This window comes from Salmo salar, chromosome 09 (assembly GCF_965601325.2).
Source record: "Salmo salar chromosome 09, fSalSal1, whole genome shotgun sequence".
In the NCBI taxonomy this organism is placed as follows: Eukaryota; Metazoa; Chordata; class Actinopteri; order Salmoniformes; family Salmonidae; genus Salmo; species Salmo salar.
The window spans coordinates 135,037,489-135,059,616 of NC_138299.1; the positions used below are offsets into that span (position 1 = coordinate 135,037,489).

At 39.7% G+C, this 22,128-nt stretch overlaps 1 protein-coding gene and 1 long non-coding RNA gene across 2 annotated transcripts; one reads left to right on the forward strand and one right to left on the reverse strand.

Annotated features, from left to right (window-relative positions):
- Positions 1–2,523: 2,523 nt before the first annotated feature.
- On the reverse strand, positions 2,524–6,885 carry LOC106612804 (diablo IAP-binding mitochondrial protein). The gene is made up of 6 exons (XM_014214319.3): positions 6,759–6,885; positions 6,472–6,604; positions 4,553–4,678; positions 4,267–4,377; positions 3,860–3,956; positions 2,524–3,220 (listed from the first exon to the last, which is right to left on the reverse strand). The coding sequence occupies exons 1-6, from the start codon at positions 6,851–6,853 to the stop codon at positions 3,021–3,023; spliced, it is 762 nt and encodes a 253-aa protein (XP_014069794.3). The 5' UTR covers positions 6,854–6,885; the 3' UTR covers positions 2,524–3,020.
- A 10,663-nt stretch (positions 6,886–17,548) lies between these two features.
- Positions 17,549–19,155, forward strand: LOC106612805 (uncharacterized). Its single transcript, XR_001330372.3, has 3 exons — positions 17,549–18,442; positions 18,540–18,613; positions 18,765–19,155. It is a non-coding gene; the product is annotated as an uncharacterized LOC106612805 (long non-coding RNA).
- Positions 19,156–22,128: the final 2,973 nt, after the last annotated feature.

Genomic DNA, 22,128 nt, shown 5'->3' on the forward strand with positions numbered 1-22,128 from the left:
AGTTTATTGGTCGCGTACACAGTTTAGCAGATGTTATAGTGGGTGCAGCGAAATACTTCTGCTACTAGCTCCGAACAATGCAGTAAAATGGCAAACAAGTGCACAAATAATAATAATTTTAAAGAATGATAAAAAACAACAAGAAATCAAGAAATCTCGTAACGTATCCAATTAACAAACCAAATAGCACTGTAACAGTAATACAAATACAATCTACACGTATATACACCAGATTAATTTACACAAGATATACAGTAAGAATGATATGTACAGCAGTAGACATACAGTACAGTATAAAGTGGGAAAAATGGTATGTAAACATTATTAATAAAGTGACCAGTGTTCAATGACTCTATGTACATAGCGGAGAAGTCTCTAAGGTTCAGGGTAGAGTACTGGGTGGTAGCTGTAAGAATATAGAGCCGGGACACCATAGTGTTAGCTTTATCAAACTGTTTAGTAAGTTAACACCGGATATCGTTACAGAGCATTATGTGTCCTGTAGTACATCATGCTACAGTCGGTGGCTACTGACGGAGTCTGGCTAGTGGTGACTGTTTAACAGTCTAATGTCCTGGAGATAGAAGTCTCTCGGTCCCAGCTTGGATGCTCCTGTTCTATCTGAGACTCTCCACCTTCTAGAATCTAGATGGTAGTGGGGGGAACAGGCTATGACTAATGTCCTTGATGATCTTTTTGGCCTTCCTGTGACACCGGGTGCTGTAGTTGTCCTGGTGGGCAGGCAGGTTGCCATACCATGCGGCAATACATCCATACAACAAGCTCTCAATGGTGCATCTGTAAGAGTTTGTGAGGTCTTAGGGGCCAAGACAAATTTCCTCAGCCTCCTGAGGTTGAAGAGGTGCTGTTCCACCTTCTTCACCTTGCTGTTGGTGTGAAGTGACTGCAAAGAAAATGTATTGATCTACTAGGAGTTTAAAGACAGAGTTCTGTCATTGTTCCAAAAAAATGCTCACACCCCATTGAGAAAAACAGAAAATACTGGAATTCCAGGATTGATTGAATTGAGCCTTTTATTGTATTTTATTATAGATTTAGACCGCCATCTACAGGTACATTTTTACACTAAAACAATATTACACATGAAGATCAAACAGTAAAGAACACGCAGAGCATGCTATACAGTTATCTATGTTTGGGGATTTTCTGTTTCAGTTCCATTTGATTCCATAAAACCTCATAAAGATAGTTATTTCAAGTATTAAATAAATCCATACAATTACCACACAATGAGACAAAGTAAAACACTAAATGTCTATACAAAAATGCCTAATTAGAATTCACAGAGCAATCTGTAAAGCTGCTCAAATGTTTCACGCAGTCCAAAGAGCTCTTTCATAGTCTAGTGAGTTTTGCTTTGAAATTGCTTCCCACATCATGAACTTTGACAGCTGACACAAGTTGTCTTCAGCTCATTCATTCACCTGTTCACATGTCCCCCCAGCCTTCTGTGTGTCTAATGGACAACACATTACACTCTCATAGATTGAGAATTGTTTTTGTACCATTTCCTTTCTCTTCTTCACAAAAACATAAACAGTACCAGACATTACACACACGATCACTGGTTTGCGTTATGTTCTAGGTAATATTAAAAACAAAATAAACATGTCAAATAAACATAAACTGACCTAAAAGAGAAGCCAATTCAAGTATCAACCTGTTTTCCAAACCCATTGACCTCGTATCTTAATGTTATTTTGTGTGTTGTCAGAGCCCTTGGATTAGGTGACATGGTGGATTGGGTGATGACAGCAGGGGTTAGCGAAATAAACTAAAAGCTGTGAGAAGGAAATGTGTGCGGATTATTAGCAACGAATAAAAAGTGTTGAGTGAAAGGGCAGACATAACTAACAAAGACATGGTAGAGGGGCAGATCCAAGTACCAAGAAACATTTTGATATTTCCTGTTTCAGAAATCCTGAGAAATTAGTGAGGAAGAAAAAAAACAGCACTTTGCCATCAACTACTAGATGTATATATAAAAAACGGTTTTCTGACAACACACAAAAAATGAAGTTCTTCTTGGCATAAAAAGTACCCGAAACCCTAAAAATAGTTGGCACCTCGTTTAGATTGGTCAATGTATGTCTCAAATGACGTCACTGGTTTTATGCAGAGTTAAGAGGGAAAAACAGCCCACTTTTGTAAACAAAATATGTCCCCAAGAGGACCACAAGTGGTATTTTTCTCTCCAGGTTGGCAGAGACACAGTTCCCAACTATGACATCTAGTCTCACCCACAATTAACAGTAAAGAAGAAAAATCCTTACTGCCAAATACCACATTTTTACAGAACTCAGACTCTCAGGCAACCCTATAACATGCAGATAAATATTAACTTCCCTCCTCCTCTGTAAAAGTTAGACAATTGTTTTATTTTTTATTCTTCAGCTGAATTGTATTGTGAACTTTGAGTATTGAAATCCATACTGACAAGTATATTCACTCTGAGAAAATGTCCAATAAACCAAAAGAAACAGAATACAATCCAAACAGCTATACGGAAAATATACTTTTTATTATAAAGTTATTTAATTTACATATCATCAAATACAAATAAACAAATGCCACCATACTGTACTGCTATGTTGACCATTGTCCATACAATTCACTTAGGATACCCTGATTGTCAATTATTTTCAGTTTAAAGACTTGAAGTTGTTATTCAAAGCTGTATTCAAATAAATATTATAATTTAGTGTTACAGTTCAAATAAGTGCATGAAATTGTAATCAACTCAGCTTTATAAACAAGGAAGCATGACATTACATTCACTAAAATATAACAACTTTGTGTTATTAAACAAGATTGGTGGTATTCAATTCATCACAAAATTCTCTACATGTTTTTTGTTTATCTTAATAATTTTATATAAACAACAACCCCAATGACTCAAAACTCTTGAGCTTCTCAAATGATGGACTGTGTACTGTCTACTTGTTGAGGATTTAAACCACAATAAATTACTCAAACTTGTTTTACTCTCAGGATTAGTCTTAGTCCTCTCTGAGGTAAGCCTCATGCACGTCATCACCGCCACTCTCTATGAAGGCATACTCCGCCATCCTCTGGATCTCCTCGGCCTGGGTCTCAGTCAGCTTCCTCTCAGCATCCACAGATATCTGCCGGACCTCCTCCACCTGAACCTTGGCCACCTGCAAATTGGTCTTGGCTGTGACGGATGCATGCTCAGCTCCTGGGAAACAAACATAAGACGGTGGTCTTAGTCAAACTTAACAGTTTGACCATAACAGAGAAAGGGGCCAAAGATGAAACCTTCAATCCATGATGATAACGGGTGACACTGAGCAGGTGCCCTTGTCCATCATTTCTCTATTGTGCTGCATCATGGGAATTAGAGTACATGGTGACCTGGAGGTTTTATTCTTCTTTACCATCACAAAGCTGTATTCACTAACAGCTACTGATCCATACATTGGCCAAAGTGTGAGACTGACAGCTCTTGAAAAAGAGGGGGCACAAACAGCAAACTAGAAAGTAGTGAGACGGAGAAAAACAAACATTATGGGGGCCTCTATTAGAGCTCGTAGGTTTATTACTGCACTGACAGGTTAACGTCTGTGTGAGAATAACAGTAATGACTGAGGAATGCTAACTGTCATGGGGAGCAAGGAGCATCAGGTTGTCGTTAAGTTCCTCAATTTAGTGATAAACAGGTTGTATTGGTTTATTCGAACCCCATTGTCTTTTGCCGAAGCAGAAGCTATTCTTCCTCGGGTCCAAACAAAAACATGACAAGTAACAAAATACTGATGGACAGTCACACACGTGTTTAACACAACCTTTTCAGTAATGTCACTGGTAATAAACATACCTGTGTTGTACGCTGCCTCAGCTGCCATTTCACAAAGGTTGACGGCATTAATCCAGTTTGACTCGAAGCGGTTGCATTCATCTAGTCTGTCACCAACCTGACAGAACAGAGAGAAACCCATCAGAACATTTCATTACTTTCTTGAGAAGTTTATAGAACTCAAACCATATTTACTTTAAGAACATCAATGACAAACATTGAAAGGCAAACAGGAGTGACTAAAGCGTTTACTATTTTAGATTGTAAATCAAGTTAAAAGTTCTTTGGAAACAAACAAGACACCCTAAAGACATAGCTTTTCCAGATGGCTGGATACAAAAATACAGGAACAGATATTTTTTCTGAAAGATGACTTAAGACAACAGTGTATTTTTGGTTTATTTTGATTACACAATTCATACACCTACTTCAACACGCTGGGCAATGATCACTTGCCAAATGGCATCCTCCTCAGCAGTGGAGAGTTTTTCCAGTGAAGCCAGATATCTCCTCTGAAGAGAGATGAGGGTATGGAGAGCCTGAGGACAATGCAAACAAAACAAACGGTCAAAAACATGAAGGGTCATTTAGGTAGCATGATGCCATTGCCTTACTGGTTAAATTCACATTTGATATTTATGGATATAATTATCACACTGTACATCTTAGCATACATGATAACAAAAATCCACTATGACCCCTTCAGGTACTTACTTTGGCATATTGTGTGATGGAGTCTACGAGAGCCTGAGTGGTCTGGGAGAGGTAAGTGTTTGCACTGTCTGTAACCATAGAGGATGCGCTTCGGATCAGGGATTCATGAGAGAGGTTCTCCACTTGCTGGATAGGGAAGGAAACAGAAAAAGTTTAATATATGAGCTGAAAGGGTTTTTTTTTACAATTAAGTCATTCATGTACAGTGCATTCGAAAAGTATTCAGACCCCCTGACTTTTTCCACATTTTGTTATGTTACAGCCTGATTCTAAAATGGATGAAACTGTTTTTTCCCCTCATCAATCCATACACAATACCCCATAATGACAAAGGAAAAACAGGTTTTGAGATTATTATTATAAAAAAAATTATAATAATAATAACTGAAATATTACATTTACATAAGTATTCAGACCCTTACTGAGCACTCCGTTGAAGCACCTTTGGCAGGGATTACAGCCTTGAGTCTTCTTGATTATGACGCTACAAGCTTGGCACACCTGTTTTTGGGGAGTTTCTCCCATTCTTCTCTGCAGATCCTCTCAAGCTCTGTCAGGTTGGATGGGAAGTGTCGCTGCACAGATATTTTCAGGTCTCTCCAGAGATGTTCAATCGAGTTCAAATCTGGGCTCTGGCTGGGCCATTCAAGAACATTCAGAGACTTGTCCCGAAGCCACTCCTGCGTTGTCGTGGCTGTGTGTTTAGGGTCGATGTTCTGTTGGAAGGTGAACCTTCACCCCAGTCTGTGGTCCTAGGCGCTTTGGAGCAGGTTTTCATCAAGGATCTCTCTGTACTTTGCTCCGTTTATCTTTCCCTCGATCCTGACTAGTCTCCAAGTCTCTGCCAATGAACAATATCCCCACACCATGATGCTGCCACCACCATGCTTCACCGTAGGGATGGTGCCAGGTTTCCTCCAGACGTGACGCTTGGCATTCAGGCCAAGGAGTTCAATCTTGGTTTCATCAGACCAGAGAATCTTGTTTCTCATGGTCAGAGTCCTTTAGGTGCCTTTTGGCAAACCAAGCAGGCTGTCATGTGCATTTTACTGAGGAGTGGCTTCCGTCTGGCCACTCTACCATAAAGGCCTGATTGGTGGAGTGCTGCAGAGACGGTTGTCCTTCTGGAAGGTTCTCCCATCTCCACAGAGGAACTCTGGAGCTCTGTCAGAGTGACCATCAGGTTCTTGGTCACCTCCCTGACCAAGGCCCTTTTTCATCGATTGCTCAGTTCGGCTGGGAGGCCAGCTCTAGGAAGTCTTGGTGGTTCCAAACTTCTTCCATTTAAGAATGAAGGAAGCCACTGTGTTCTTGGGGACCATCAAGGCTGCAGAAATGTTTTGGTACCCTTCCCTAGATCTGTGCCTCGACACAATCCTGTCTTGGAGCTCTACAAACAATTCCTTCAACCTCATGGCTTGGTTTTTGATCTGACATGCACTGTCAACTGTGGGACCTTTTATAGACCGGTGTGCGCCTTTCCAAATCATGTCTAATCAATAAAATGTACCACAGGTGGACTCCAATCAAGTTGTAGAAACATCACAAGGATGATCAATGGAAACCGGATGCATCCGAGTTCAATTTCGAGTCTCAGCAAAGGGTCTGAATACTTGTGTAAATAAGGTATTTCTGTTTTTATTTTTTGTACATTTGCAAAAATATCAAACAATCTCTTTTGGCTTCGTCATTATAGCTTTTTGAGTGGAGATTGATGAGGATTTGTATTTATTTAATACATTTTAGAATAAGGCTATAAAGTAACAAAACGTGGAAAAAGTCAAGGGGTCTAAATACTTTCCGAATGCATTTTATATGATGTCAGCCTTATTCAAGTTGTTCAGCATTATTCCATGACACTAATATAAAATGATGACTGACCTGCGCGTGGGCGCAAGAGAGAGAAAATGGTCCTTTACCTGCATGAAGGGGACAGCGCTCAGTCCACTGCCAACACTCAAAGAGACCAAGCTCGTTCTGGTAACAGCTCTGCAACGCACGAGCCTCTGGCGCAAGGGTTTCCTACTGTTGAGGACACTCTCTGCTGTGCTCCTGCAAGGTAATGAGAGTAAACAACAACACTGATATTAGCAAGCTATAGTGATTACAGCAATTCGATATTTATCTAAGACGAAACTGTTCTGTTTGCGTACGAATACAATGCATTAGGGTGCAATGATGCAGTTGTTATTATAAAGATATTTACCTGAAGAAATTGAGACATGCAATGCTTCTTCTGAGCGCGGCCATATTGGCCAGGAGCAAAAGGAAGTCCGCCCCCCAGTAGCACAAACAGAGCATTGTCTAATAGCTTGCATTTTACTTGTAATGTCGTTTATTACCCATCAACTAAAATAAATTATATGAGGTTACTTTTGTTATGTATTAAAGTCTCAATAAATAATTTTAAACTTTACCAGAATTCTTTACGACAAAAAGTAAGTCTCTGTCGTCACCTAGTGGTAAAAAATAGACTCAAATTTGTATGCTGTGTTTCTGCTGTAGTCTTGTATTCCTTTGCCCAACTGTGCTTACTGAATCCTGTAGAGTCCCAGGGGTATTTTTAAGGCCACAGAACAAGCAGCCTCCCACCACACAGTTGTACTGATTTGTTTACTGTCTCCTGAAATGTGCCAACTAGACATTGCCTGAAGTTCAAGGAGGGGGCCCAAGCACAAGGTTATGTAAATTGAACTCATCCGTCCACACAGAGTTTTTTTCTGGCAAAACAAATATTTCAATATCATCCTCGAGTTACTTTACTGATTCATTTACTGATGAATCAGTGTCCCTCCAATTAATATTAGTGACAGGCAGTTCACCCCAAAATGTATTAGACATTCACATCAAAAGTGATCTAATGTTGAGAAGAGTCCATGTTCCCCCACTACATCTGTTGTGTAGATCTATCTATACAATATGTCAGACACAAATAAATGGTAATTTGATTTTTTAATGGTGGTTTGATCTATACATATCCACAAAATGGTGCTCCCAACTTCAGGCTGATCCTGACCTCAACCATTATGTGTGGCCAAATTGATTTGGTATGTAGTGACAATGAACATTATACTGGTTTTCAAAAGCCAGAGATAATGGTTAAACATATAGGCTGGAATACTATAAGGAGAGTCATCTTGTTTGTGTTTGAGATATTTTCTAATTTGCTAAATTAAATTGGAATGTGTTTTTGGTCTTATTCTGGTCATAATTTCTCAGTAGTTTGATCTACACACATCGTAGATCAAACTATTGATAAATGATGTGACTCAACAATAATAATCAACTCAACAATAATAATAAGAAACTGTATTATGAGTTTCTGTATTATGAAGCTAAGATCAATGATATAAATAATGATGGAAAACATTTTTTTTTTGTACTTTAAAGGAAATTATGGGCAGAAAGACAAACTCAACTCCATCTTTCATCAAATCAGACGGCTTATTCATCACAGAACCATTTGATGTTGCCAATTATTTTAATGATTTCTTCATTGACAAAGTTGGCAAACTTAGGCAGGAAATGCCATCAACGAACAGTGAGCCATCATATTCCTACCTGTCATATCTATTTTTTATATCTATTTTTTTTATCCCATTTTTCTCTCCAATTTAGTGATATCCAATTGCGATCCAATTACGATCTTGTCTCATCCCTGCAACTCCCCAACAGGCTCGGGAGAGGAGAAGGTCGAGTAATGGGTCCTCCGAAACATGACCGCCAAACCACGCTTCTTTTTAATTTTTTAACCCCTCCACCACCCCCCTTCTTCGGAGGACAAATATCTTAGGGTTTTTTTTTACAGCTTTTTTACTACATATAAATACTTTTTACATATACGTTTTACATATGAGCCTTTCATAATAATCTACTGGAGAACCATTTTGGGTTTAAGAATAATTTATGTATGAGTGAAGCTTTTAGTGAGAGGTTTAAAGCTTCAATATTGAATAATTTAGGCCCCTCATATTCATTATATAAATAGGCAGGTTTAATTGTGTCTGGTTTATCATTCCAAATAAAATGAAATATTCTTTGCTCATATGATTTAAAAAACAGGTCATCTGGAGTAGGCAGTTCCATTAGTAAGTAAGTAAACTGTGATAAGACCAAAGACTTTCCATAAATAGACAAGTATTTACCTCTCCATGGTTGTAGAATCTTATCTATTTTTGCTAACTTTCTATTGAAATTAATTGTGGTAAGTTCATTTATATTTTTTGAGATGTGAATACCAAGTATATCTACTTAACCATCCACCCATTTTAATGGTAAACTACAAGGTAGTGTAAACACTATTTTTGTAACCATCCAATACGTAATATGGTACACTTTTCATAATTAGGTTTTAATCCAGAGAGGCTAGAAAAGTTATCAAGATCTTCAATTAGACTGTGCAGGGATCCAGATTGCGGACTTAAAAACTAGAGTCATCGGTATACATTGACACTTTTGTTTTTATCCCCTGGATTTCTAACCCCTTGATGTTCTTGTTGGATCTAATTTTAATAGCTAGTATTTCAATGGCCATAATAAATAGATGTGGAGACAATGGACAGCCTTGTTTTACTCCTCTTAAAAGCTCAATACTTTCTGAGAAGTATCCATTATTTACTATTTTACATCTGGGGTTGCTGTACATAACTTTAACCCATTGTATAAGAGATTCACCAAAATTAAAGTAATATTATATTATATATTATATATAAATTCTAGTCGTACTTTATCAATCGCCTTTTCAAAATCTGCTATGAAGACCAGGCCTCGTATCTTTGATGTTTCATAATGTTCAATTGTTTCAAGTAATTGTTGTATCTTATCTCCAATATATCGTCCATGTAAAAAACCTGTCTGATCAGGATGAACAATATCTGTTAAAAACCTTTTTTATTCTATGTGCTATGCATTTTGCCAGGATTTTCACATCACATCATTGAAATGTTAGAGGCCTCTAGTTTTTTAAATGGACTGGATCTGTATAACTACCACCTGGGTCCTGTTTTAGTACTAATGAAATCAAACGTTCTTGTTGAGTACCTGAAAGTCTACCATTTGTATAAGAGTAATTAAAACATGCTAATAATGGTCTTTGAGTACATCAAAAAGGTCTGATATACCTCTACGGGTATACCATCAAGCCCTGGTGTTTTTCCAGACTGAAAATATTTGATTGCCTCAAAGTTCCTCTTCTGTAAGTTGGCCTTCACACAGGTCTTTCTGTAAATTTGTTAATTTTACATTATTATTATCAGGAAAGAAATCCTTACAGTTGACATCATTCAGTGGAAATGGAGGAGACATATGCTTAAAATATTTTGCTTCCTCTTTCAAAATATAATTTGGTGAATCATGGATAACTTGATTATTTGTAACAAGTTTCTGTAAATTCTTTTTGGTAGAATTTCTATGAAGATTCAAGAAAAATGCTGCATTTTTCACCATATCCCATCAAATTCGCTTTATTTTTGTAATACATTACACTTGATCGTTCTTGAATAAGTACCTCCAATTATTTTTGTTTTTCCTCTATCCTTTTTTGTGCCTCTATAGTACAGTTTCCATTACCATCTACCTGCTCTGTTACTTCCTCTATTTCCTTTATTAGTCTAATCTCTTTTGAGATAAACTGCTTTTGTTTTAATTATGAGTATTGTATTGAATGGCCTCTAAAAGTACATTTGAAAGTGTCCCATACAATAAGGGGATCTGCTGTACCTATGTACTTATTTCCCCACTTTCCATAATAATACCCAAGTTTCAATTATACTTACCACAACCAATGTTTGTAAACTTACCATTAAAAAGCACCATGATTATTAATTGTCCATGTAGTTGTACCATAATAATTTACACTGTAAAGCATACTATAGCTGCAACTTTGTAAACCTCCAATTGTCCTAATATTCCACCCACTAAAACCTCCCCCCATATCTAGGTCTGTTGTCACTAAGACTATCAGATCATCTCCCTGACTCATGACGCACCTTTGCTTGTAAGTAAGCATTTCACGGTAAGGTCTACACTTGTTGTATTCGGAGCATGTGACAAATATGAGCAGTCCCATGATAACATAAATATCCATGAGGATGCTTAAGAGAACTAACCAAATAACATGGAAAACAGTCAGAAAAAATAAATAGTAACAATAATAGATCATATTAATAGAAATAATAACAGCACAATCTTATAAATGCATGCTCATATTTAGAAAGGCCTAGCAAGTCTATAAGCATGTCAGTCCAGCCTGCACAGTTCATTGGATTCAATTGTTAAAAAAAATTGTAATGATGAAGAGAAAACAACCTAAATATATCGTAAGACCAGTCCTTTGTTATGTACATTACATGCAAGACATATTTCATGTAGTCCTCATTGTATCCTGTTGTATTCCGACATAAAAAGGAAGAAAGATTCTAACAGCCGCTAATGACTAACTAAAAATTTGTCTTAGGTATCACATTATATCCTGTTGTTTTGTGCCATGGCTGTGCCAGAGCCGGCTTATATAGAAATATATACTATACCTTTCTCTCGCTTTGAGAAGTACTTCCATAAGCCAATTATTGTATTAGTTCTACCGTTAACTTGAATCACTTTATCCCAGTGTTAACCAGCCCACACACACTAGAGACAACAACCCTGTTGACAATATCTAATCCATCCATTCACCCGTGTGTATCGGAAGAATAATCATCCTTTACATTTTTCATATTGAGATTTATTTTAGGATCGTATAGGCCTATTCCAAAAGAGAACCTAGGCAGGTTTTTAATTATATAATCCTTTATCTTAGCCCTATAATAAATCTATTCATATTTATTAAGTTTTATCTTAAAAGCTAATCCTTCCGATTCACATCGGCGAGCAGGGACCGCACTATATAACAGCTTTTAAGTCATAATATACCCAACCTCTACAATTAGGCCCTATCATAGTAAACATAAAAAAAACGACCTTGGTATTTCTAATGTACAATCTTCTAATTAAATACATAAAAAATCATAAAGGAAAAAAAAGTGAGCCTTACCCATCATTTCCTTCCCCTAATTCAAAACCTGATATTACGTCCATATAGTCCAAAGTTCCATATTGCCTAAATAGAAAAAGGATAAGTTCATCATACCCATTCTGCATTACCATCAGTCCAACCTTATTTTAAGTCCACATAGTCCATGGTTCCATACCACATGAAAAAAGTTGTTCAGGCAAAATTTTGTTTTGGAAAAAAGAAATTAATCCATATTTGTATAGTGTGATGCTGTGCAAATATGTGTCGGGGACTACTTCAACAGGAGGTAGCTATCACTCACTGTCACGTCCTGACTAGTAATAAGATTATTTGCTATTGTAGTTTGGTCAGGACATGGCAGAGGGTATTTTGTTTATGTGTTTCGGGGTGATGGTTTATGTAGTAGGGTGTTTGATTTATTATTTCTGTTTTTTTTGGTCACTGCGCTATGTTAGTCTATTTCTATGTTCTTTCTAGTTAGTCTGTTTCTATGTTTAGTTAATTGGGGTGTGGACTCTCAATTGGAGGCAGGGGTTGTCTAGTTGCCTTTTATTGAGAGTCCTATATATTAGGGTGTGTTTGTGATTTGTGGGAGGTTGTGCTTGTTTAGCTGTCTATGCCTGACAAGACTGTATTTCGTCGTTCATCATTTTTGTGATTTTTGTATACGTGTTTGTTTGGTTTTCCTTCTTTCTCCTATTCAAAGAAGATGAGTATACAACCCGCTGCGTTTTGGTCCTTTCCAGATGACAACTGTGATAGAACCTCCCACCACAAATGGACCAAGCAGCGGAGTAAGGAGCAAGGGGAATTCAATATGGACTGTCGGGAGAAATGGACGTGGGAGCAGATTCTGGCCGGAGAGGGCCCATGGAGGAAGTCTGGTGAGGGCCGGGAACGCTACCGGGGAACACAACTGGCGTTTAAGCCCGAGAGGCAGCCCCAATATTTTTTTTTGGGGGGGCACATGGGTAGTTTGGCTGGGCGAGGTTTGAGCCCCAGGCCAAATCCCCGTACCTTTTCTGGGCAACCAGTGAATGGACAGGTCCCGTGCTTCGGGGTAATGGGTACTGTGGCGAGGCCAAGTATTTTTAGGCCGGTTCGCGCAATACCAGCGCCCCGCATTTGCCAGGAGGAAGTGGGCATCCAGCCAGTTAGAACGATGCCAGTTCTGCGCTCGAGACCGCCAGTACGCCTCTACGGTCCAGTGCGTCAGCCCAGCCCGACTCGTCCTGTTCCCGCTCCCCGCACTAGCCCTGAGGTGCGTGTTCCCAGGCTGATACCTCCAGTACCAGCACCACGCATCAGGCTTCCAGTGCGTCAGCCCAGTCCGACTCGTCCTGTTCCCGCTCCCCGCACTAGCCCTGAGGTGCGTGTCCCCAGACTGGCACATCCAGTACCACGCATCAGGCTTCCAGTGCGTCAGCCCAGCCTCGAGAGTTCGGCAATAGTGTGCAGTCCAGAGTATCCGGCAACAGTGTGCGGTCCAGAGTATCCGGCAACGGTGTGCGGTCCAGAGTATCCGGCAACGGTGTGCGGTCCAGAGTATCCGGCAACGGTGTGCGGTCCAGAGTATCCGGCACCGGTGTGCGGTCCAGAGTATCCGGCACCGGTGTGCGGTCCAGAGTATCCGGCACCGGTGTGCGGTCCAGAGTATCCGGCACCGGTGTGCGGTCCAGAGTATCCGGCACCGGTGTGCGGTCCAGAGTATCCGGCAACGGTGTGCAGTCCAGAGTATCCGGCAACAGTGTCTAGTCCGGAACCAAGGGAGTCTGCCTGCGATCCGGAACCGAGGGAGTCTGCCTGCGACCCGGAACCGAGGGAGTCTGCCTGCTACCCGGAACCGAGGGAGTCTGCCTGCGACCCGGAACCGAGGGAGTCTGCCTATGACCCGGAACCAAGGGAGTCTATCAGCAACCCGGAACTGAGTAAGTCTGACGATTCGGAACTAGATATGATTAACTGTATATCGAATGAGTCTGCCTTCAGTATGGAACGGAAGAGGTCTGCCGATGATCCGGAACGAGGGGAGTCTGCCTACGGCCCGAAACTGATAAAGTCTGTCTGCATTCTGGAGGACAGTAGGCCGGAGCCAGAACCACCTCCAGTATAGGTGGGTTGGGGAGGGGGGGTGTAGCACATGTGCCGTCGTTGACGGCAGCCACCCTCCCTTCCCTCCCTTTAGTTTAGGGGGAATTTTTCTTTTTGGTTGTTGTTTTTTTATTTTTTTTATTTATGAGGTGCATCCGGGGTCTGCACCTTTAGGGGGGGGGGGTACTGTCACGTCCTGACCAGTAATAAGATTATTTGCTATTGTAGTTTGGTCAGGATGTGGCAGAGGGCATTTTGTTTATGTGTTTCGGGGTGATGGTTTATGTAGTAGGGTGTTTGATTTATTATTTCCGGGTTTTTTGGTCACTGCTCTATTTCTATGTTCTTTCTAGTTTGTCTGTTTCTATGTTTAGTTAATTGGGGTGTGGACTCTCAATTGGAGGCAGGGGTTGTCTAGTTGCCTTTGATTGAGAGTCCTATATATTAGGGTGTGTTTGTGATTTGTGGGAGGTTGTGCTTGTTTAGCTGTCTATGCCTGACAAGACTGTATTTCGTCGTTCATCATTTTTTTGATTTTTGTATACGTTTTCCTTCTTTCTCCTATTAAAAGAAGATGAGTATACAACCCGCTGCGTTTTGGTCCTTTCCAGACGACAACTGTGACACTCACAGCCATGTTGTAATCTTTGAAACCTCGAACATTTGGTTGTTTACACACAGTTGAAGTCAGAAGTTTACATACACTTAGGTGATTAAAACTCATTTTTCAACCACTCCACAAATTTCCTGTTAACAAACTATAGTTTTGGCAAGTCGGTTAGGACATCTACTTTGTGCATGACACAATGAAATTTTCCAACAATTGTTTACAGACAGATTATTTCACTTATAATTCACTATATCACAATTCCAGTGATCCAGAAGTTTACATACACTAAGTTGACTGTGCCTTTAAACAGCTTGGAAAATTCCAGAAAAAGATGTCATGCTTTAGAAGCTTCTGATAGGCTAATTGACATAATTTGAGTCAATTGGAGGTGTACCTGTGGATGTATTTAAAGGCCTACCTCAAACTCAGTGCCTCTTTGCGTGACATCATGGGAAAATCAGAAGAAATCAGCCAAGACCTCATAAAAAATATTGTAGACCTCCACAAGTCTGGTTCATCCTTGGGAGCAATTCCAAACGCCTGAAGGTACCACTTTCATCTGTACAAACAATAGTACGCAAGTATAAACACCATGGGACCACGCAGCTGTCATACCGCTCAGGAAGGAGACGCGTTCTGTCTCCTAGAGATGAATGTACTTTGGTGCGAAAAGTGCAAATCAATCCCAGAACAACAGCAAAGGACCTTGTGAAGATGCTGTAGGAAAGAGGTACAAAAGTATCTATATCCACAGTAAAACAAGTCCTATATCGACATAACCTGAAAGGCCGCTCAGCATGGAAAAAGCCACCGCTCCAAAACCTCCATTAAAAAAGGCCAGACTATGGTTTGCAACTGCACATGGGGACAAAGATTGTACTTTTTGGAGAAATGTCCTCTGGTCTGATGAAACAAAAATATAACTGTTTGGCCATAATGACCATCGTTATGTTTGGAGGAAAAAGGGGGAAGCTTGCAAGCCAAAGAACACCATCCCAACCGTGAAGCACCCGGGTGGGCAGCATCATGTTGTGGGGGTGCTTTACTGCAGGAGGTACTGGTGCACTTCACAAAATAGATGGCATCATGAGGTAGGAAAATGATGTGGATATATTGAAGCAACATCTCAAGACATCAGTCAGGAAGTTAAAGCTTGGTCGAAAATTGCATTTTGGCTTAGTGGCAAGCATTTGAAATTATTTATTTCAGGTGAACTTCAGTAACTACAATGCTGTCATGAGTTTCTTCAATGTGAACCAGAACCACTGGAAGTTCATTGTGAGTAAAATCCTTTTTCCAAAATTAATTTAGGTACATTTTTGTGAAGGGGTATGAGGGTTGTGATATGGGTCATTTAATAGTAAAATCATTTAAGGGATCAATTCATTTCTATATTGCTTCCCCAGTATCTGCATGAACCATCAGGCCAAGTGTTTTTGGTTGACCCTGCTGGACAGAAAGAGAAGCAGGAATCGGGAATACGCTGCATTCAAATTCAGGTCTTATTTATTCCGTTGTACTGGATCTAATACATATTAGCATTTTACATACATTCATAAGTGTAATAATTATTTATTTTTTACATTTTACATTTTAGTCATTTAGCAGACGCCCTTATCCAGAGCGACTTACAGTAGTGAATGCATACATTTCATTTCATGCATCTTTTTTTTGTACTGTGAAAAACTTTATGACATACTGTGAAAAACTCTCTTGGCTGCTGGCTCTGTCACTTTCTTTCACGACTTCTGCCGAAGTCGGTCCCTCTCCTTGTTCGGCGGCATTCGGCGTTCGACGTCACCGGTCTTCTAGCCATCGCCGCTCCACCTTCATTTTCCATTTGTTTTGTCTTGTTTTCCTGCACACCTGGTTTTCATCTCATCACCATTACTGTCACGATTCTCTAAAGCTGAACCCAGAAGCAGACCAGGACAAGGTGAGTAAAATGAAGGTGAGTATTTATTTACAGACTCGAGGTGAAAATAGAATAATCCAGGAGACGGAGCGGCAGCGGAGGTGAGTTGATGAGAGTGAGTAGGCAGATCCAATGATGTCACTGAAACCAGAGCCGACCAGGCAAGGGGGGTGAATGTTCCGGGAGGATGACTGTAGACAGAGTAAACGGGTGTGAGTAACCAGCAAAAAGTACAGAACAACAAAACGAACTCTGGTAACATGAGGCTGATACGCTGACACAACATACTGTTCATTGCTAACGATCCGGCAGGGAATGGATGTCAGGTCAGAGCTTATGAAGAGAAGAGGTGATGATCAGGACCAGGTGTGCAGATGGCTGATGAGATGCAGCTGCGGGTAATCGAGACATCACCCGCCTAGCTTCGTCGCCCGGCAACCAGACAGGGTGTGTTCAGAAACAACTCCAAAACAGAAAACAGGCAGCTCAGGCAGAAAACAGACTCTGTTCCCTCCATGTCTGTGTGGGGTATTGTTTATTGTCAAGGTTGGCACGCTTCCGGCTGGTTTGCGCCGGGTTTTGTTTTATACCCGTGCTTTGTGGCAGCCGATACTTGGGTTTTGTACTTTGTGCTGCCTTACTTGTTCTTTGGGCATTTGTTTTGTGACGCGGTTACGTTCTGTTCATATCATTGCCAAAGCAAAGTGCTTTGTCCACTCATCTCTGCTCTGCTGCGCCTGACTTCCAGGCACCAGCTACACCCACCATTGACACTTTCAGACATGCGCAGAGCAGACTGAAAGGGGAAGGGTAGCTCTTGACTTGAACCGCAGGGGTTCTCTGTAAAGAGAGAGTAATCCAAAAGGCACAGGCACACCCCTTGACTTTCAATTGGCACCCTTGACCTGTGTATTCTCTCCTGATTGGCTCTGTGGTGCTTAGTGAATGGGAACTCTGTTGCCGGCCCCATCATACATTTTTTACACATTCTGGCAGTCTGACTAAAGTGCCAGAGGTATGAGGAGAGACATCCTCCTTTGTATTTATGGGAACAAATATTTCCTAACACTTTGGATCCTATTTTTGGACAGTGCATCAATGCAACAACAAAAAATAATTACTAATTACTGTCCATGAGTAACCTCAACCTTGTTGGTGTTTGGGCCAATAAAGTGCCAACTCAATTCTACCACTGACTAGTCTCTCATGCCCCTATGAACGAGGACACAGGGCAATAGTTTTTAATCTAAACCAGCCCTTTTTTTACTGGAGTACACTAACCCCTAATTGGGGCTCTTTTCTTGACAAACAGTAGCAGTTTACCAGATAAGAAGATCAAAAAGTAGATTGTTGTTGTTATGTCCTGTGCTGGCCACATTGTCATATCCATTCTGGATTCTGAGTGGTAAAATCATATCTGAAAAATGCCTCTATGTATGTGTATACTGTAAGTGGGAATGTCCGTCCTACATGTAGTGTTGGTACATGGAATATTCCATAACTGCATATATCATGAAATGCTATTGCAATTTGTTCAACAACTGACATTTTCAGATATTATTTTGACAAACACACTTTAACACACTTTGGTGCTTACAATACATTCTCTATTGTCATAGATTTGGTGGGCACTGTCATCTGTGATCTTTGTGATATGACTTTCTAAAAGCACGTACTGATGAAACTGTCACTTAATATTTTTTTCTTAAAGTCTATAAACGCTCTAAATGTATTCACTCTGTGATAGGGTTGGATCCTATATGCTACTTTTATTATTGTCGTGTAAATGGTTCAGTGCCTATAATTTAGGCTGTGTGTAGAATGGGGCATAAAGGAAATTACTAGATTATAGTGATAAGGAAAACAATTTTGGCCTGTGTATTATTTTGCCTATAACTAATTAGAATTCCATTATGTTTACATAAAAAAGAGAATATTTCAAAATGAAAAGCTCATGCCACGGAAAAGACGACTGGGTGGATATAAAGTGGAAAGGAGGGGAAATAACTCACACCATGCAGCAGGACACCTTCAACTGCGGGGTCTTTGTAATGCAGGTTTGATAGTTATATTTTCAATAATGAATGGTTAGCTGTAATGTGACAATTAGGTCAAAAACTCTATTTTATTTTTTGGTGTAGATGGCCAAGGAAATTGCACAGAACTTCCCCAAAATCCCCTCTCAAATTGATATAGAACCTTTACAAAAACACATGGAGCAACTGCGAAAATAAATGGCTGAGGATATACTAAAAATGGCTGGTATGTAATGACATTTAATTCAAAGTAAATGTAAATTATTTATTTGTATGTAGTTTTGTGGGACAGCCATTTACTCAGTTCATGCCTATGATTTCAGAGTTCAACAAAGTCAACAACTGCTCCATGTGTGCCACTGATAAAGAACCTGGATGTGGCCCAAAGACTGACTGGGTTAGTAACTTTATTTAACATGTTTATAATCTTTTGACAACAGTGACAGCATGTAAGACAATTTATGATATAACACAATGGATGTCTGATTCGTCATACTGCATTGATATTTGATATTATTTATAAAGTGTTACTCTTTGTTTTGTTTTAGATTGAATGTTTTGCATGCCAACGGTGGTTCCATGTGCTGTGCCTAGGAATGAAGACAAACTAGTTCAACAGAGTAAAGAACATGAACTGGAAGTGCAGTCTTTGTTGTTGAAAATGTATGCTATACCCCATCCACACTGAAGAGGTTCTGAAATGTACATCAACCAGGGATAAAGAGAAAGTTAACACTGTGAAACGTTTCGTACTTATTTGAAATAAAGTGTCTGTTGACAAGTTGGAAAAGATTAAAGGTCTACAATTTCTGTTTAATTTGTCAATATTACATTTTTATTCATTGATTTACTGGCCACCATTACTGTGGTTACATGTTCAGTATATGTATTCACCAGCAAACCCACTGCAGCCTACCTCACTAGCTCACTCTCCATCCCTGCTTTGGACAATTAATAACATGACTCTAGTACTTTGTCATTTTCCTTTATGGTTGATATTAACGATGAAAGGAGATATCTGTCTCCCCCTATTGTGTACCGCTGTTAAGTTCTGTGGAAAAATAAAAAACAGGGAAATAAGTACTTAGAACTACCAATTATTATAGATAAATATTAAAGAAAAGGATTAACACAACACTGGACTGAACCCCCTAATTGTCAAACTAATATTAATGTACAACAATATAGAAGATACATGACTAGAGGTTATGCAATATGGGTGTATATCCACGGCACGCTTCTTAGGTGTGTAATTGACATGACCAAGGAGCTATTGAAATGTAAAACTATGAAAAATGTACGTTACACCACGGGATTTTACAGTACACAAACAAGAGTGTGTGCAATATCGAAGGGAAGTCAGTAGACATTCTGAACCTTGTTTGAAGTCAGTAGGTCACATGACAAAGGAGCTATTGAAATTTGAAAGTTTTAAAAATGAATGCAAAACGTGTGAGATGAAAATGGACAAACTAAAGGGTGTGCAATGTGTAGGCCCACTGAGTGTACATTCTGAACCTTGTTTGAAGTCAGTAGGTCACATGGCCAAGGATCTATTGAAATTTGAAAGTTTGAAAAATGAATGTAAAAATGTGTGAGATGAAAATTGAGAAACTAAAGTGTGTGCAATACAGAAGGGTAGTCAGTGGACATTCTGAACCTTGTTTGAGTCAAGTAGGTCACATGACCAAGGAGCTATTGAAATTCGAATATAAAAAAGGTTTGTACTTGTTTATGCTCCCTAACTAATTCAACTAGGAATACAAAATGCTGCTCACATTTCCACATGTTTATTAGCTTTGGAAAGTGAATTAATGTCCAAATGGTGAAAATAAGACCTGTGCAATGTTGTGTGCAATTTTTCCAACATCATGATGTCACGTCCTGACCAGCAGAGGGAGTAATTGTATTAGTTTTGGTCATGACGTGGCAGAGGGTTTGTGTTGTGTGTAGGTTCTAGGTAGGTTTTCTATGTTTAGGTTGGGTGCTGGACTCTCAATTGGAGGCAGGTGTTTCTAGTTGCCTCTGATTGGGAGTCCTATAAACAGGTGTGTGTTTTTCTTTGTGGTTAGTTGTTTGTGAGCACTGCTTTTGTTTAGCCTGCTACACTGTTCATGGCGGGAGTATTGGTTATTGTTTTTTTTTTCTTTCCTGTGGATGCTTTGCGCGTGTTTTATTAAAAAAGATGAGTATCCACATTCCTGCTGCGTATTGGTCCTCCCTTCAACACAACAACATTATTTGTGACACATGACACATGAGTCTGTGGCTCAAGTGTTTTGAAAGCTATTGAGGTTTGAAAGCGCTAATATCCGTTGAATATCCTACTTGAAACTGTCTTTACCTCAGTCCTGTGTGTCTGTCATCGTGAGATTACGTTTCATGAACACCTTGACTATTTCCTCCGTTGACTGATAGTTTTCATTTTCATCCTCCTTTATTCCCATTATAACAATATTATTTTTCATTCTTCTGCACTTTAGATCAAGTAATTTGGCTTTTATTTTTTTTATTATCATACCGTAGCGCCTCTGTAGTGTCTTTTAAGGAGTCCACGGTAGTTTTCAATATATTATTTTCTGCTCATTTTTCTACCATCATTTTATTACTGTAATCCATTCCTGTTTTTAAGGCCTCAACCTCCCCCAGTAGCCCAGGCAATAGATCCAGTTTTTTTTAACTGCTCGCTCATGCTTGTAAGCAATGCTCTATCTTCTGGAGACAAAGTTATAAAAACGTCCCCCTTCAATGTTAAATTTGATATTTTAGACGGCGGCTTCCCTCCCGTTTCGCTCCAGAACCTGAGGAAAGGTATTCTCTTGTTCTCTTCGATATATGTTTATTTTTCGAGCATATCAAAATGCTGATCAATAAGTTGTTCCAGATTCTCTATATTATCCAGAATGTTTGTTTCGTAGTTATCAGCTAATCCTCAATTTTTGTGATTCATTCATGGGACAAGCTGTGCCTACCACGCTGCCACCTGCCACGTCATCACGAAACCCAAACCGCGCTTCTTAACACCAGCCCGCTTAACCCGGAAGCCAATTGCACCAATGTGTGGGAGGAAACACTCTTCAACTGACAACTGTGGGCAGCCTGCAGTCGCCCCACCCGCCATAAGGAGTCCCTAGAGTGCTATGAGCCAAGTAAAGCCCCCCTGGTCAAACCGTCCCCTAACCCGGATGAGCCTCACTATGGGACTCCCAGTCACGACACAGCCTGGGATGGAAGCCAAAGTCATTCCACTACCCAAGAATGGTAAAGCAGCCTTTACAGCAGACCTATCAGCTTGCTGCCATCTCTTAGCAAAATGTTGGAAAAAATGGTGTTTGACCAAATACAATGTGATTTCTCTGTTAACAAATTAACAACAGACTTTCAGCATGCTTATAGACAAGGGCACTCAACATGTACTGCACTGACACAAATGACTTATGATGTGTTGAATGAAATTCTGTTAGATTTCAGTGCAGCCTATGATATTATTTACCATAACCTGTTGTTGAAAAAATGTATGTGTCATGGCTTTTCAGCCTCTACCATATCGTGGATTCAGAAAGTATTCACACCCCTTTACTTTTTTCACATTTAGTTGTGTTACACCCTGAATTTTAAATGGATTCAATTGAGATTGTGTGTCACTGACCTGCAGACAATACCTCATAATGTCAAAGTGGAATTATGTTTTTAGATTTCTTTTAACAAATTAATAAAAAATGAAAAGCTGAAATGTTTTTGAAAGAAAAGTAGTACGCGCAAAACACCAGTCTCAACGTCAACAGTGAAGAGGCGACTCCGGGATGCTGGCCTTCTAGGCAGAGTTCCTCTGTCCAGTGTCTGTGTTCTTTTGCCCATCTTAATCTTTTATTTTTATTGGCCAGTCTGAGATATGGCTTTTTCTTTGCAACT